General features: G+C 48.9%; 1 protein-coding gene across 2 annotated transcripts; it reads right to left on the reverse strand.

The window, feature by feature from the left end:
• Nucleotides 1–3,316: 3,316 nt before the first annotated feature.
• On the reverse strand, nt 3,317–16,754 carry LOC128340955 (uncharacterized). Of its 2 annotated transcripts, XM_053286896.1 has the most exons (7): nt 15,964–16,750; nt 12,704–12,910; nt 11,516–11,686; nt 11,088–11,219; nt 10,647–10,819; nt 8,045–8,290; nt 3,317–4,174 (listed from the first exon to the last, which is right to left on the reverse strand). In XM_053286896.1, exons 1-7 carry the CDS (start codon nt 16,469–16,471, stop codon nt 3,977–3,979), a joined length of 1,635 nt encoding a protein of 544 aa, XP_053142871.1. In that variant the 5' UTR covers nt 16,472–16,750; the 3' UTR covers nt 3,317–3,976. The 2 variants fall into 2 exon arrangements, with proteins under 2 accessions (XP_053142871.1, XP_053142872.1); XM_053286897.1 differs by lacking the exon at nt 8,045–8,290 and having other exon boundaries at nt 15,964–16,754.
• Nucleotides 16,755–17,562: the final 808 nt, after the last annotated feature.

A 17,562-nucleotide genomic window follows, 5' to 3' on the forward strand; every position in this document is an offset into this window, starting at 1 on the left:
CTTTCTACATTAGGGATACTCTGCCTATGAATATGTAGGCTCCACTTAGCCAGCATGGGTAACGCTACTGCTAAATTTCCCTTTCCCACAGTCCCAGAGCTTCCTTTTCAAGAGGTCTGCAAATTCAATCATCCAAAAACCTTTTGTTTTAAGACGAGAGAAGATACTTTCTATTTGCCCATCTTAAATGTTGTGCCATATAATCTGTAACGATTTTGTAGTATCTTGTATACTACGCTGCTTTAGAAATGAGACTCAATGCACCCACACTTTGCCTTGGTCTTTCAGCTGGACATTGGGTTGGGTAGAAATGCATCCAGACATAAAGTCAACAAGTGCAGTGTCCCCAGTTACATGCTAGATCAGAGGCGTAACTAGCGAAAACGGCACCCGGGGCAAGCACTGAAATGGCACCCCCCTGCACCCCCAACATACTACATTATACTTAGGCTTTTCCTCACAAGCGCCAGCCGCCGCCAAGCCAGGCCACTGACTGGCCGCCAGGTGACAGCAAAGCAATGGGGGGGGGTTTGCGGGCGGCGCGGAAGGGACCGCTCGTGGGGGAGGGGGCGCCGACGCACTCCCTTGACTGCTGCAGCGCTGCTGCACTGAGCAGGAAACATTTGTATTAACAAAAAATTAACCAAAAAAAAAAAATTGTCATGGTGGCGCCCCCCCCCCCACGTGACCAGAAAAGATGGCGCCCGGGGCAGTGCCCCCCCGCCCCCCCTATAGTTACGCCTCTGTGCTAGATAGTCTCCTGATGCATATTTACAGGCTACAGTGCTTTCCCAAAATGCCACCTATATAGTAGATGTCTAGCCAGAAATTTAAGATGTCTCCCATCCAACCACATCAGGTATACCTGACAGTTTTCTGTTTGTTGCATCTCCACAAAGCAAAGTCCCTTACCCAAATGCTATGTACTAAGAATCTTTACACATGAGTAGAAATCACCTTTAATTGTGACTAGACCCATGCCCTTATGAGAACCATGGATCCTTGCTTGTGAGTAGACCTTCCATTCTGACTTACCAGTAGTCCTGAACTTATTTGTGGGCAGACATCACACCCTTTCTTATAAATAGACATCACAGTGTATGTATGAGTAGACAATTCCTTCCTCATGAGTTGACTCTGACTTACTTTGGAGTAGGCAATACATCCTTGTTTGTAAGTAGCCTCTCAACTTTAGGAGTAGACACTTGTGAGGTCTACTTTTGAGAAAGAATGCAAGGTTTACACCTGGAAAAGATTGCAGGTCTATTCACTAGTAATGGTGCAGTGTACTCGTGAGTGAAGTTGGGGCTTTACTAGTGAGTAAAGGTGTATCCCTATTCACAAGTAGACAGTTTTACACATGAATAGCTCCTCAATGTTACCTCTGAGTGTGGGGTCTACATGTAAGAGTGGATGTTGTACTCATAAATAAGACGCCTACTCACAACCAAGAATGCATGTTTCCCCCCCCAAAAAAGTAAAGTTGTCGGTCTGCTCACAAATAAGGTATATGTGAGTAAAGGTGAGTTCTACTTGTGTATAAAGAAATGGTTATTAGTTGTATATAAAGAGATGGGTGCATGGAGCCTCATTTCTAAATCAGCATAATATATGAAACAGTACAAAGTATTTGCAGCTTATATGGCGTGGAAGTTAAGATGGGCACCTTAGCTCTATGGTGGCTCTATGGAGCTGACTTTCAGAAGCACTTTCCAGTGGTTGTTGCTGTTCTTGATGCAGGGGCAATGCTTCCTGGGAAACACTGGCCTAAATAGGTAAGGAGTTGTGGCACCTGTCACCTGAAAAGCTGCCTCCATTTTTTAATTTACATAGCACCATCCTTGGGGGCAGGCTGTGGTCAGCTGCACTGTGGCCGGGATGCAGGAAGTTGGAGGTGGAGAAGAGCAAATGTTCCCTGTCTAGCATACCTGCTCACTTCCAATAGTCCGATGGCTAGCATGTGTGCCACTTTCAGCTGGTAGGAAGAGCCCTGCCACTTGAGACTAGCACACACATGCCATCTACAAGATTGCTCATGCGGACCTGAAGTGCTTTATTCCCACATCCCAGGTATTTTCAACAGCCTTGCCTAGTCAATCTTTTCTCCAGTATACAAGGCAAACCATATACTGTTGGGGGTTGGGGGGGTGCTGGAAGTAAGGTTGACACTTGTTAAGCGGCTGAAGGAGCTTCTCCCAGATAGCATCAAATGAAAAAGGAGAAAAGATCCTGAATCCAAGTCCTCTTATTAACTGACTTGTTTGCCCAGGCCAGCAGGGAGCTTCTTGCATGATGAGATGAGTTGAGGGAGGGGAGGGGCAATGCAGAAAGGGACTAAGCAAAAGATGGCTTTTGCATAAGCAGATTCCCATTGAAGTGTTTCATTAAGGCTGTATTTGCAACTTCCAACATTGCAGCAGGAAACTGAAGGGACGGCTTGCACAGGGTCCTCCATGCCTTCCAAATCAGGGTTCACAAGGCCCTAGAACAGTGCAGCTGCTGTAACCACACAGCCCTCCTGGGCATCATCAATCTACCAGGGATTGCACTACACTGAGGATTCCTGTGGTTCAGTTGTGCATATACAGGTGGGAGGCACAATTCAGTTGTGCATTTGGGGTAAGCTGCTATTAAACTGACCTGTGAAGGGAGAGCGTGGCTGTTGTTTTTCCTTATTGTGAGAGCGAGAAAGCAAGCAAGCCTGAGGGGTGGAAGTAACTAGCATCCATTTTACAGATGGTGGAGGCTGGGACTACTGTAAGTGACTTGCCCCAAGACTATGTGCATCTGTGAATGAGCAAGGAGCACTTCTCAGAAGCGGCAAAGAGGAGAAATGACTGGCAATCTCAGCTTAGAAGTCGGCACTCCTGGCTTGCTGCTTCTCTATGCTCCAGCGCCTGAATCCCACTCACCTTCCATAGCATGCCCAAGTCCTGGCTCCCAGCTCATCCCCAGAGAGATAGCAAATGCCTAAAATCACTCCCAGCTTGAGATTTTGTTACAAATGGACCTGCTATTGGCCACAATGCTGCACAGGTGCAGAGTAGTGGTGTTCAAGGCCTTGGAATTTCTTATGGCAAAAGCTCTATATACTTTGCATTGGAAAATAAGAATGGGAACCTAGTTCACTTTTAGACCAGAAGAACCATACAGATCCCATCAGGATTGTGCCTCCTTGTTCAGCCTGGTTCTTGATCCTGCTTTTTTGTACCTAAGCCACATCCTCTTCCCAGAGCTGGAACCAGGAGGCCAGATTTGCTCATGTCCTTTACCCCACTACAAGGTCCTACGATGCATAAGCAGCAACAACAGGGGAAACCAACAGCAGTGGTGCTTTTATTAAAGGAGTTGGTTGTTTTACAGCGTGTTTCTCTCCACTTCTCTCTCACTAGACGGTGCTTTGGGGTTTATATCCATAGAGACAAGGAAAAAAGAGAGTGATATGCAGCTCTGCACTTCTAACTCCTGAGCCTGGGGGTGGGGGTGGAATGGCCATATGCAGGGCAGCAGAACAGTGAACACTGAGGCAAGTATTGTACCATTTGTCCCTCCTGTATCTCTGTGGTGCCTGTGGTCTACTTACTTTAACATCAGTTGCGATTCCAGTGCCCCACACATAGCTACATTTTTATCATCACCCAGTGCTGGAATCCCACTGGTCTGTGACTCTAGCATTTTCCCTGTCTCCATGTACATATCCTTGGCAGGATGGAAGACCAGGCCTCGCTACAACCGGCTTCTCCTTTGGCCCTGACTGATGGAAAGGGCATGAGGGAGTCCAGTGCAGCAGTTCACTAGGGTTGCTGCAACCTATCCCAGCAATGTTCAAAGAGAACTCCATGCCAGCCCTGCTGTGGCAGTCAACTCCCTCCCATTTCCCTTGAAGCCAGGAACCTCTGGAGGGCAGGGAGGGCCCATGGGTACAGAACAAGGCCCTGATCTTGAGGGAGATACCCAGGGCAGCACTCCATCAGGCTCAGTCATCTTCCTGTGGCAACTGCTGGTGCCTGCTCTGGTACCACAACATGGTGGGCAGATTCTGGCAGCCTTGGTAACGCCGCTGACGCTCCTCCTCCCCCAGGGGTGGCACAGAATGGCAGGGAGCTCCTGCTAATGTGACATTGAGTAGTTGGGCTGGGGTACCAGAAGCCAAGACTGCAGACCATGGGCCCACCTGCAAGAAAGGAGAGAGAGCTGCACTTTGGACTGCTGGAATCATCATCATATAAGCATTGATAGAGTGCCACAAAGCACTTCGGCTGATGATCTCAGTAATCTGTAAAAGCACCTTGTAATGTTGCGTCAGCAAGGCAAAACAGACCAAGGCAGCATAAGTAGCCTCCAGCTGCTTTAAAAATTGTGCACATATCAAGTAATGACTGGATTCAAATATAAATTCAAAGTACTCTGAATGATATATTTTTCCTAGTGACAAAAAAACCCTGCTGTTAGGCAGTAAAACTAACTGAGATGGAGGATGGTAATGAAGCTCAAGTCATAATTCACATGAGCCATAATTCACATAAAAATACTATTGTGCTACAAATTTCCGCCAGACTTTGCATTTTGTTTTCTCATTTTCACGGCAGCTCAACCAAAACAATTGAACAGTGTGTTTGCTACACTATCCAAGTCTGCTCTGTAGCCATTCAGCAAGTGTGAATGGCTAGAGAGGTATGTATCACAGAGACCTGGTTGGGGGAGGCTGGTGGTGGCCCTTTCTGGTCCCAGCTTCTCCCTCCAGGGTACTCTTGTAGAGGAGCAGGTGAGGGACCGTGGGCGGGGAAGTGGAGTGGTTGTGGTCTATAAGAACAATATCTCCCTTACCAGGATCCCTGTTGAGGTGTCAGACCATACTGAATGTATGTACTTAAGTTTGGGGACCAGGGATAGACTGGGACTTCTATTGGTGTACCGATTGCCCCACTGCTCAACAAAGTCCCTAACTGAGCTGACAGACTTGGTCTCAGGCTTGGTGTTGGAGTCCTCCAGGCTTGTGGTGCTGGGGGTCTTCAATGTTCATTTCGGGACCAATTTGTGCTGGGCAGGTCAGGAGCTCATAGCGGCCATGATAACTATAGGCCTATCCCAAGCAGTATCAGGACCAACGCACATTACAGGTCTCACATTTGATTTGGTCTTTCACTCTGATCAGGGTGGTGTTCCATGGGTGGGGACTCCTGTGATTTACCCATTGTCATGGATGGACCACCATCTGGTTAAGGTTGGACTTACGGTCACTTCCCACCTTTGCAGGTGTGAGGGACCAATTAGGATGGTCCACCCGAGAAAGTTATTGGATCCAATAGGGTATACGGAAGAACTACGGGGGCTGAAGCGGCGAGGTAGACGACTGGAGCGCAAGTGGAGAAAGACTTGACTCGAATCCGACAAATTACAACATAGAACGCATTTGAAGATTTATGCTCAGGCGAGTCATGTAGCAAAGAAGTGATTCTTTTCTGCCCGTATTGCATCCGCAAGTTCACGTCTGGCGGAGCTGCTTAGGGTTGTGAGAGGGCTAATATGTGCCCCTCTTCCCTTGAATCAAAATCTGGAACCATCTATTACCCACTATGACATGTGTAATGAATTCTTTGTGTGAAAAATATATCATATTTGGGCCGACTTAGATTATTTCTCCACAATTACTTCAGTGTCTGATGTGGAGGTGTCCAGAGCCTCCTCTTGTGTGGTTATGTTGGATTAGTTCCACTTTGTGATTCCTAAGGATGTGGACAAGCTGATTGGAACACTGCAACCTACCACCAGTTCTCTTGACCCTTGCTCAACTTGGCTTCTACTATCTGGCAGGGGGCAGGGTTGTTGTAGATGGCCTGGTAGAGATTATAAACGCCTCTCTGAAGGAAGGCAGGATGCCTCCTTCTCTTAAGGAAGCAATTATTAGATCACTTCTGAAGAAGCCTACCTTGGATCCCTCAGCTGAGCAACTACAGGCCTGTTTCCAACCTTCCATGGCTGGGCAAGGTAATTGAAAGTATGGTGGCCTCCCAGCTCCAGACAATCTTGGAGGAAACTGATTATCTAGACCCATTTCAGACTGGCTTTTGTGCGGGCTATGTGATCGAGACTGCCTTGGTCAGCCTGATGGATGATCTCCAACTGGGAATTGACAGAGGAAGTGTGACTCTGTTGGTCCTTTTGGACCTCTTGGTGGCTTTCGATACTATCGACCATAGTATCCTTCTGGAGCGTCTGAGGGGGTTGGGAGTGGGAGGCACTGCTTTGCGGAGGTGCTGCTCCTACCTCTTGGGCAGGTTCCAGATGGTGTCCCTTGGAGATGGTTGTTCTTCAAAATCTGAACTTTTGTATGGTGTCCCTCAGGGCTCCGTATTGTCCCCGATGTTTAACATCTACATGAAACCACTGGGAGAGATCATCAGGAGATTTGGTGCAGGGTGCTTTCAGCATGCTGATGACATCCAAATCTATTTCTCCATGTCAGCATCATTGGGAGGGGGCATAACCTCCCTAAATGCCGGCCTGGAGGTGGTAATGGGCTGGATGAGGGATAACAAACTGAGACTGAATCCAGATAAGACGGAGGTACTCATTATGCGGGGTTGAAACTCAGGAAATGAGTTTGATCTGCCTGTTCTGGATGGGGTCACACTTCCCTGGAAGTAACAGGTATGCAGTCTGGGGGTGCTTCTGGATCCAAGCCTCTCCCTGGTGTCCCAGGTTGAGGCAGTGGCCAGAAGTGTCTTCTATCAGCTTCGGCTGATACGCCAGCTGTGTCTATTTCTTGAGATAAACGACCTCAGAACAGTGGTACATATGCTGGTAACCTCCAGACTAGATTACTGCAATGCACACTGTGTGGAGCTGTCCTTGTGTGTAGTCGGGAAACTACAGCTGGTTCAGAATGCGGCAGCCAGATTGATCTCTGGGTCATCTCAGAGAGACCATATCACTCCCATACTGAAAGATCTACACTGGCTGCCGATAAGTTTCTGGGCAAAATACAAGGTGCTGTTTATACCTATAATGCCCTTAACAGCTTGGGCCCTGGGTATTTAAGAGAACGTCTTCTTCATTATGAACCCCATCATCCATTGAGATAATCAGGAGAGGTCCGTCTGCAGTTGCCATCGGCTCGTTTGGTGGCTACTCAGGGACAGGCCTTCTCCGTTGCTGCCCCAGAGCTTTGGAACGTGCTCCCTTGCTGAAATCAGAGCCTCCCCATCTCTGAAAACATTTTAAAAGTCTTTAAAGATGCACCTATTCACCCAGGCTTTTAATTAAATATTTTAAACAGTTTTAACATCATTTTGGAATGTTGTTTTGAGAAGTTTGGATTGTTGTAATGTTTAAACTTTTGCTATGCCATTTATTTTGTTTTAACAACTGTTTTAATTTTTTTGTTGTCATTTATCTTAACTAATGTTTTAATTTTTTTGTTTGCTTGTTGTAGACCGCCCAGAGACTTGAGTTTTGGGCGGTGCAGAAGTGTAAGTAAGTAAGTAATAAATAAATGAATAAATAAATGTAATGTTTGTGGTGGCTGGCCTCAGCCGCTGAATTTGTCTCTTCCTGGGCTGAAAAATAACCTGGCTGCAAGCTGGGATGATCAGAAATTGCTTAGCCACATAGGAAGCTGCAATGCGCATTGTCCAAGGGCCAAATTTTAGCTGAGTTAATCGGCCAAGCATTTCTGCCCCAAGAGACAAGAGCAAATCCCAAGTGTCTGGGCTCTCCCCTCCCCTCCAATCTGCCTGATCCCATTCCCCACTCCACCCCTAGAACTGGGGACAGAACACAGGGTGTCCTGCCACCCTGTTAATAAAGCTTTCTCAGTCACTAAAAGCCATTCCTTTGAACTGGAGACCCACCTGTTGCTAAAGCCACCTGCCAAAAGGCAATGCTAGGAGAGGGCTTCCTAATCACTATTTTGGGCCCTCTGGTATTATGTTTGGAATGAGCAAGTGGCACCGGGATCACATGCTCTACAATTTCACCATCTATAAAGTCTTGGTACTTTGACAACCGTGGCCCCTGACATGTGTGACTTTTACTCACTTACCGGTAAGATATGCTGGAGCAGACACTGATCAGGCTGTAACCCTGCCCAGAACTCTGCAAAAGCTGACCCACCATTGGTGGTGGTGCCACGCACTAGCACCACATTAGGATGGTGTCGTGATGCCCGCAGCTTCTTTGCCAATGGGCCCAAGTAGCTCTGGTCAAGGAACAGGAGCACCCTACGGGCGTTGCAGCTTTCCAAGTCTGCTAAGAGCTCTGAGATGGGGTACCGCTCTTTAAGGTCAGCCTATGGGGGGAAAGGGCAGCATCAGCACCTGCCCCTTTGTCACAGTCCCTCCCCGCCCCCCAACGACTCTACAGTTCAGAGATCAAGGGAATTCCTCTGTCTGGGAGTTAAAAGGAGTGGATTAAGTAGGAAAGAGCAAGCCAGGGCCAGCACCCACTGCAAACATTGGAGTTGTTTTCACCCTGCAGGCACACATGAAAGAGCTGGACTAGCCTTTGAAGGGAACAGATGAGAGCAGAGCAGAAGGCTGGAGCCTTCACCTGCAATTCTGTCAGTATCTCTGCTTCCACCAGTTGGGCTGCCCAGGACAAGCTGGGACAGGTGGGATCATCCCCTCTGCATCCCTCCCTGTGCAAGAGTGCTGCTAACTTGGCAAGAGGCACCTTTTTAATGTGGTGATTCTCTGTATTTAGCAGGGGGAGGGTAACTGGCCCTATCCACCCCCAGCACAGTAACATAAGAATAGCCCTGTTGGATCAGACCCAAGGCCCATCTAGTCCAGCATCCTGTTTCACAAAGTGGCCCACCAGATGCCGCTGGAAGCCACAGGCAGGAGTTGAGGGCATTCCCCCTCTCCTGCTGTTACTCTCCTGCAACTGGTACTCAGAGGCATCCTGCCTTTGAGGCTGGCCTATAGCCCTCCGACTAGTAGCCGAACATAGACCTCTCCTCCATGAAGTTATCCAAACTCCTCTTAAAGCCATCCAGGTTGTTGGCTGTCTCCATATCTTGTGGCAGATAATTCCACAAGTTGATTATGTGTTGTGTGAAAAAGTACCCCCAGTGATTATTGCTGGTGTCTATCTTATAGGGGTTTCTTTTAAGATTGTGAGCCCTTTGGGGACAGGGATCCATCTTATTTATTTATTATTTCTCTGTGTAAACCGCCCTGAGCCATTTTTAGAAGGGCGGTATAGAAATCAATCAATCAGTCAATCAATCAATCAGAGTGGCTCACTTCAGCTTCCATTTCCAGTCAATGAATAGTCAGAGCTCTTACAGATGGCCAAATACAGCTATAGAAGGACCTCTTAGAAGAGTGGTTGCTGCTTGATCCCTGCACTAGCACCACATTAGGTTTCTGCCTTTCCATGGCTATTGAGCAGCCCTATTTATTGCAAGCATGGAACCCCATCAGGGAAGAAAACCCTGACATAAAACACAAAAGCATGAAAAATCCCTTCCCCAGAATCCCCTAGGTCAAGTTTGACTTGCCTCATTTTTACTTCAGTTCTGTTCAAATAAAAATACACTCTTGCATACCTTATGCATGCTTCTCAGCTCACACATAATGGAGAGGATATCTTCCTCATTTCCCTCTCCAGTGATGTCATGCCCAAATTCATTGCACTATGCTCTGCCTGCAGCAGCCCCAGCCTCAAGGCTGGGACATTTTGACTAAATGTGTGAACTTCCAGACCGGAGTAGCGAGAAGGGTATAAAGGACAGAACAGAACCTTGATCTATCAAGGTTGTCCCAGCAAGAGCTAAACAGGGCTGCTCTCTCATGCTTGGGAAATGGTATGAGCTTGGCTTGGGGATTTAAAAAAAAGAAAAAAGAACTGAAAAATGAACCAATAGGTTCATTTTCACTACAGGCAAAAGCAGTGATGTTTGGTGATGGGCAGGCGTGCTCTTATCCCTGGACTTCAGGGTCAAAGTCCAGGGCCTCCACACACCCCTGGTGGGCCCCAAATCTTCTTTAGTCTGTCCTGGGTGGTGTGGTCACCGCATCGCTGGCCTGCATTGTGCTGGGCAGCCAAGTGCTATTGTGATCTGCTTTGGGTGTTTTAGAGACAGAGGGTGGAGTGGGGAAATGAATATGTGGGATGAGAATAAGTTGCATGTTGAAATGTTTCAGCTACTGCATATTTGCATACATATATCTGTTTTATATTATTACATTCTTGTGAGTTCAGTTGCTGTTTGTGTCCTCAAAAACCCACGTGTTAAAAAATACGGCATGTGTCCTGAACATGGGTTTTTGAGGACACAAACAGCAACTGAACTCACAAGAATGAGTCTGGACCTAAAGGAGTGCCCCCACCCCCCGCAAGTTAAGCACTATCCCACCACACAAACACAAACAAACACACACACACACACACACACACACACACACACAGTGTGTGTGTGCTCAAAAGCCCTTTAGGTCCAGGCTCCAAAATTACATAGATGCACCTCTGGTTATGGGAGTAGATCATAGAAGGTGCTGGGCTAGAGTGTGTTGGAGGAGTCGGTCCTCCATAAGGATCAGGTGGAGCCCATTTCAGCAGCTCCATGGCCTCAGTGCCTCTGCCACACCAGACAGCCTCACCTTGTTTTATAACCCCATCATGCCAACAATCCCACTCACAATGCCGTTATGGTTGGCATCCCAAAGTAGCATGGTGCCATCACTGGCTGCTGGGCTGTTGAGGTAGAGCACCAGCGAGTCAGCACAGTGCAGGCTCCGGCAGACCAAGGCCAGGTGGGAGCGAATTGCCAGCTTCTCCGTGGCCGGGTGCACGTCGCCCATTTCCATCGCCACTGCTCAAAAAAGAAGAGACAAGGAATTGCTGATCCTCTGCCCTATGGGTCTGTTTCTTCTCTCTAGCCCTCTGCAACATCATTCTTGCTCATCTCAGAACATGCTACCCCACAGCCTGCACTTTCAGAAATGGCCATTGATGGGAAAAGGAATCATACCTTGAGTTATGCAAAAATTATTGAAGCACCCAACAACAACAACAACAACAACAACAAATATTAAGAATGCTTTGAGTCCTAGAAGCAGACAGCCTTATTTCATGGGTACCTGATGCCTGCCCCTCACTTGCAAAGAAGGCCTTGATGTGCTCTTGACGGAAGCCATTCCGTCGAAGCATCTGGTAGAAGAGCACCAGGTTATGGACATGATGTGGGTAGGTCACCTGCTCCTGCCAGCCACCTAGGAGAGAAGCACTATCAGCAACTTTAAAAAAAAATCCAGAGGGGAAAAACTTGCATCTCCTGCAAGTAGGAAGATGTGACCAAGCCGCAGTAGCCTGCCACCCTCAAGGAGAAACAACCCTCTTTAAGCTCAAGTCCTGCAAAATAAAGCCACAGATCCTTGGATTGAACCTCAGATCAAGTTCTCCTTCGTCCAATGCACCATTGCCCGGAGCAAAAGGCTGAGACACCTGACCACTTTCCCCCTAGTCCCAGGTGGAGTCGCAAGCTCCTAGCCGATTCCACAGGCCACACCTGCAATCAGCACGGCATGATCACACGTCTGATACAGGCGGCAGGACTTGTACATTGGGAGCTGTTGGCGATGACACCTCCGTGTGTTCTTGTTGAGCTCACAATAAGCAGCTGTGGAACTGGAGCTGGCAAGGGGCAGAGGCTGAGGGCATGGGCTGAATCCACGGAGGTCTGTACAAGGGAAGAAGTAGGAGAAGATATAGGGGCTCTTGAAACAGAAATAAAGAACAAAAAAGAACGTGTAGGCTGGAGTGCAGCAGGTCAACTGCAGATTTAGGGCAATGAGAATGCTACCATCATCCCAACACTCTAGCACCAGCTGAAACTTTACCCATAACCTGCACCAATTCCTCACCCTGTTATTTTCCCTATCCTAGTCAGACTTTCAAACTCATTGGGTTGGATGGCTCCAAGGCTGCCTTTCCACTAGTGGAAAACCATTTATCCTTATGGAAGGGTGTTGTATTCTATCTAGCAGTCCTGTCATGTTTTGTTGATTAGAAGTTTGCCCCAGTTGGGATCCTGTAGAGACTGGGGGGGTGGGGTGGAGTGAGAAAGAAAAGGGAGAGAGAGGAGAAGGAGAAAATGGAGTTGTTTCTGAATAAAGCTTACTGAAACAAACATAAGGTTGTTTTGTATTTATGAGGGAAGCAGCTATAAAACAAAGGGTTCTGACTTAGCAGAAGAGCACTGTATAAGAACAGTGACCCCATATCCGAAGTTATTTCGTTTGTGCAAACTCTGATGTACGATCTTGTACAACATCTTTGTCAAGACTTTTGTATGGCTCACAGGTGTTTCTGTGCTACTGCCTGTATTGTCCTTATTCATTGTTCCCTGTTCAGTAGAGCAAGCCCTGCTACACTATGGCGCTACACTTCAAGAAGTATTCTGCTAGCACTTGTGCAAAAGTTTGCGGAGCTGCACTAAGTCACATTCTCCTTCCAGGAGAAAATGTACCCAGGCCGCCAGGTCTTTGTATCCAGGGCCAGCACATTCTCAGGCCAGGAGCATTTCTGCTTTGTTGTTGCTCCTTTCCTTCCTGCAGTCACCTCTTGATGGCAGTTTGGTGGGAAGATGCTGTGGGATGTAGCTTATGTTGACAGAGGCCACAAATATTGAGGGCAGGATGACTGCTTTCCACTCTCCCGCACCCACCATCATTATCCCCCAGGCCAAGCAACCCACCCATGCAGTGCAATTTTTGCAGGTGTTTTGGGTCTTGTGCCACCACCACCATGGGCAGAAAATGGATCTCACAGAGACCAACGGGAGGCTCCTCACGACGAATACGTCCTGCTGACCGCTGGCTCCTGCCCTTGCCACGTCCTGGTCTGCGCTTCAGCTGGTTCTCACAGCGGCTCCTCTGGGCTGGTGTCAGGCATTCATAGCTGCCTACAGGGGAACAATGAGGACGTTTGAAATACAACTCTCAGAAAATCACCACAGCTGGTTTTCTGCAAAAAAGGATGCAGTCTGGAAAGCTTAGATGTGTGAAAACTCTGCTGACTCCTGATGCTGTTTTCTCAACAATAAAAAGAACATTCTGGTTTGGGTGTTAGCTCTTCCAAAGCTGCCACTGCTCCCTTTACCTCAAAGCATTAAAAGATCAAGCACAATACAATTATTCATTCTATCCCATTGTTCTTTAGCCCTCTCTGGGCAAAAAACATAACCAAATTAAGATGCTCAGAAGCAGAGGCCAACGACAGAGGTGTATAACAGAAATTTACAAATGAAAACCAGCACTAAGCAGGAATTTGCAGCACAGAGTTACTACTACAGCTTCTTACTATACTACAATACTTTAAAATCAATGTGTTTATTGTGTTTATGTGTTTCAGACCACTGGTCCATATAGGGCAGTATTGTCAGCTGTACTGACTGGCAGCAGCTCTCCAAGATTTCCGACAGCAGTCTTTCCTAGCCCTACCTGGAGATGCTGGGGATTTAATCTGGGATCGTCTGCATACAAAGGACATGCTCTGCCACTAAGCTGTGGCCCCAGTCAGGAGAACAGCAATGTTGCATTGATTATTAGTAAGAGTAATTAATTAAAACACCTGATTGGGGCAGATTTTTACATTTTTTAAAAAATATATTATAAATATAAGAACCTACACAAACTATGGATGGCAGGTGCCACTTAAGGAGAGACTTTCTCCCTTCTCTCACACACAGTAGGGAATGCCTCTTCTGAAAGGGTCCCTGCAGTGATATCTTAGTCTTTTTCTCCAGGAAACTTAGTCTTTTTCTCCAGGAAGGTCTGCAGGACTTTTTCCAGGAGAGGGGCAAAGCCAGCAATTCAATACCCTCCTCCCTTGGGGTATGCCCCACTGAATTCAATGGGAACTGACTCAATCCGGGGGGGGGGACAGCTGCCCCCATGTAGACACACACACACCCGGACACCCATGCTTGTGTGTTGATTTCTAAAAAGACTTAAGCTTATCTAAAACCCACACCCTGTGGCCAGAAAACATTGTCCCCTTAATCCAAGGTGTATGGCGGTGGAGGTAGGTCTAGTTACAATGCTGAAGGAACAAGATTCTGCACATGCTCAGATGCACCATTTAATCTCATGTCAAAGGATTCCAGGGCTAAACCCCTTTTCTTCAAAACAGGCTGACCCTGTTCAAATGAAGACCTGAAAGACACTCTGAATTCAAATACTAGACACATCATGCTGAGTGTTAAAAGCAATCTGACCCAACTGAGTCAGTCATCCAAGGTTCTTTGCATAGTATCCACATGCCAGTTTCCACATCATTCCCTCCCTGTGAGGTTATCTCTGCTTTGCTGATTACAAAACCCTCACTTCACCTTCCTTTTCTTTTGTAGTGGTTGGAACCTCAAAAAGCTACAGAGATGGAGTTTTCCCCAGACAGGTCTAGGATCAGGAGAAATAGGGAACATAGGAAGCTGCCATGTACCGAGTCAGACCATTGGTCCATCTAGCTCATTATTGTCTACCCAGACTGGCAGCAGCTTCTCAAGGTGGCAGGCAGGGGTCTCTCTCAGCCCTATCTTGGAGATGCTGCCAGGGAGGGAACTTGGAACCTTCTGCATGCAGGTGCTCTTCCCAGAGCAGCCCCATCCCCTAAGGGGGATATCTTACAGTGCTCACATGTTGTTTCCCATTCAAATGCAACTAGGGCAGAACCTGCTTAGCAAAGGGGACAATTCATGCTTGCTACCACAAGACCAGCTCTCCTCCCCTTCCCCAAAGGGGAAGTCCTTTGAGGAGCAGCTCCTTTTCTAGGTACCATCAGTCCTCAGAGTCTGAATGAATACCTGCTATACAGATTGGGCTCAAGATGCCACCATGCACATGAAGCTACCAAGGGACCAATGAACTAAGGACAGCTCTGGACACTGCGATCACCATAGCCAGAATAAAACAGATGTTTAGAGGGCAATGGAAATAAAGAAGAGACAGTGAGCAGGTGATCAGGGATGCTTGAGAAACCAGGGTAGCACGTCCTTGTCTGTAGTTGGGCAACCATACTTCATAGATTTATAGGATTAAAATGAACCCAGAGGCTAATAAGTCCAAAACCCTTACAGAGCAAGCACATACCTCCACACATCTAAGACCCTACCCCACTTCTCAATTCCTATAATCTAGACCAGAGTGTGGCCCAAGGCAAGAAAAAAACAACAAGTGCTTCCCCAAGCCAGATGCAGAACAGATAAATGTTTGAAATCACTCAAGCAAATGAGCCAGGTCATATCAAATGTGTGGGGGGGGGGGCATACACCAAACACCCACCCCTCAAGATCACTAGCACCAAATAATATCTGGGGATAAATCCTTTCCTGGCCCCAAATATTGCTATTATTCCCTCTGGTTAGTAGAACTAGCCCATATAGACACTGCAAGGGAGCTTTCTTGGGCATTGGGGTCCACCCCACCCCAATATCCTGCTGTCTCAAGTACCTTAAAATATCAGAGACAACACCACTCAGCCCAAAGCAATGTTCTCCAACAGAATACAAAACTAGCTGGGAAGGAGATCCTGTATATAAATAAGCAAGACTACCAGGAGAGGGATGAAGGTAAAAAAAACTAGGTGGTGCATAAACCAGCCAGTAATGATGCCTTGGGGAATAGAAAGTCCAGAGGATGCCTCAGCAGGGAAACTGGATCTAGAAAGGCCGGACGACTCTCCACAGTCGCTCCACAACATGGTCTTCTAAGTGAATGAACACAGCAGGTCTGGGGTCTAATCGGTGCCCTGCTGCTGTCGCGAAGGGAAGGTGCCTGACCCAGGCTAGGTGAGACCAGATGGAAGGGCACCAGGAGACTGGGGGAGGTCCAGGAGCCGAGCCAACATGTCCTTCTGGGGCCGTGGAGAGGATGATGTCCTCCCTCCTCGGGCGTCTAGTCTGGAGTAGGCACGACTCGTGCAAGTGGTGCGCAGAGAGGGGTGGCGGCATTCACTCACCCAAGTAGAGACGGTCGCGGCTCCGGCATCGGCGCGGGCTGACGTTGAAGTCGACATAGAAGAGGAGAAGCGGGTGGCCGAAGTTGGCGCCGGGACTGGGGTCCAGCACTAGGACGGCGTCGTGTGCCGAGGGCGCGACGGCCGGGCGCTGCGGGCCACCGCCACCGCCGCCGCCGCTCTGGTTGCGGCTGGGCACCAGGGGCGCGCTCGGCCTGTCTCCCCAGCCGTCGGGCAGGAGCGCTCGCACCTTGTGGCCTGGCCGGGCGGGCTCGGAGACATAGACGGCGGGGCCCGGGCCTTGAGAGAGCCGTGCCAGGCGCTGGCACTGTGGCCATGGCAAGAGCCCGCCGCGCTCAGGACACGGCGCCACCGCCACCTGCCGCAGGGCCGCCGCTGCCCAGCGCGCCACCCGCGCCTCGGAGAAGCGGCTCCCCGACGGGGCTGCCGCGCAGCAGCAGCAACCCAGAGAGGCAGCAGCCAGCAGCAGCGCCAGCAGCAGGGGGGCCATGGAGCGGCGGGAGCCCTCGCTGTGGTGCCGTGAGCACCCCAGGCCGGCGGGGCGGCGGCGGCTGTGCGTGTAGAGGGAGCTCTGCTGGCTTTGGCCTGTGGCTGCTGCGCCTCTCCCAGACCCACGTCCCCCCCACTTCGAGGCTCTGGGGCTGCCCTCTTCCGAGGGATCAGAGTCGCCCACCCGCTGGCCCTCCTACTTCCCTCCAACGAGGCGGCTTATTCCTATCCTGAGTCTGGCGCGGGCTCGTCTGTTCTCCACATGGAGATGAAGGACGAGACTCCCGCACAGCCCTCCCCTCAGATATTATTGGCGCCCGGAGGTCAAGCTTGAAGAACAACGCGGCGGGACGGAGGAACGTCAGCGTTTGGACCTTCAATCTCTCCCCCCACCCCGCCCGCGCCACTCCCCAGTTCTAAGCCGTGGGAAACGGAGAGCGACCGCAAACAGGAGGACTTCCTTCCTTCCTTCCAGACATGTGCAGAGTGCGTTTTTCAGCAACGACCAGCCTGCCTCAGGACACACACATGATAAGATTCCAAAGACAAGGCTTCCAGGCAGATGTGTGTTCCAGCACCTTTCCTTTTGGAAACTAACTCTGAATACATTACTAGACCCGTATGGAGACTCCCGCCCCACTTTGTGCACTCGCTCGCCATCCGTTTCAGTATCTTTGTGTGATGTTCATGTTGCACTGAGTCACTCATTCCAGGTCATGGAAATTTTGTTCTCATGGCCCCCAAATACTGAGCTCAATGGGGCTGACTCCCGTTCTCCTTTATTCTAATAGTGGATGCTCCCCACACCCCCAAAGGACCGAGATGTCGTGGCTGGTATTATTCCTATATCTATATAAAATATAAAATCACATCCAATCGGCTATCCCAAGACAGGAACCCATATTAAAAGTTCCATCCAAAATAATCTAGTTGGCTTCAATTAAATTGCTTCAGAACGAAGGAGCTGCTGGATCTTGGGTTTTGATCGCTCTTGGGGGTTTCTTAGACGGCGGATGGGATGAGAGAAAGACACAGAGAGCAGTGGCACCTTCAAGACTGCTCTGTGGTGGGTCGCGCTTTTCTTGGCAACAG

This window comes from Hemicordylus capensis, chromosome 1 (assembly GCF_027244095.1).
Source record: "Hemicordylus capensis ecotype Gifberg chromosome 1, rHemCap1.1.pri, whole genome shotgun sequence".
NCBI classification, from domain to species: Eukaryota; Metazoa; Chordata; class Lepidosauria; order Squamata; family Cordylidae; genus Hemicordylus; species Hemicordylus capensis.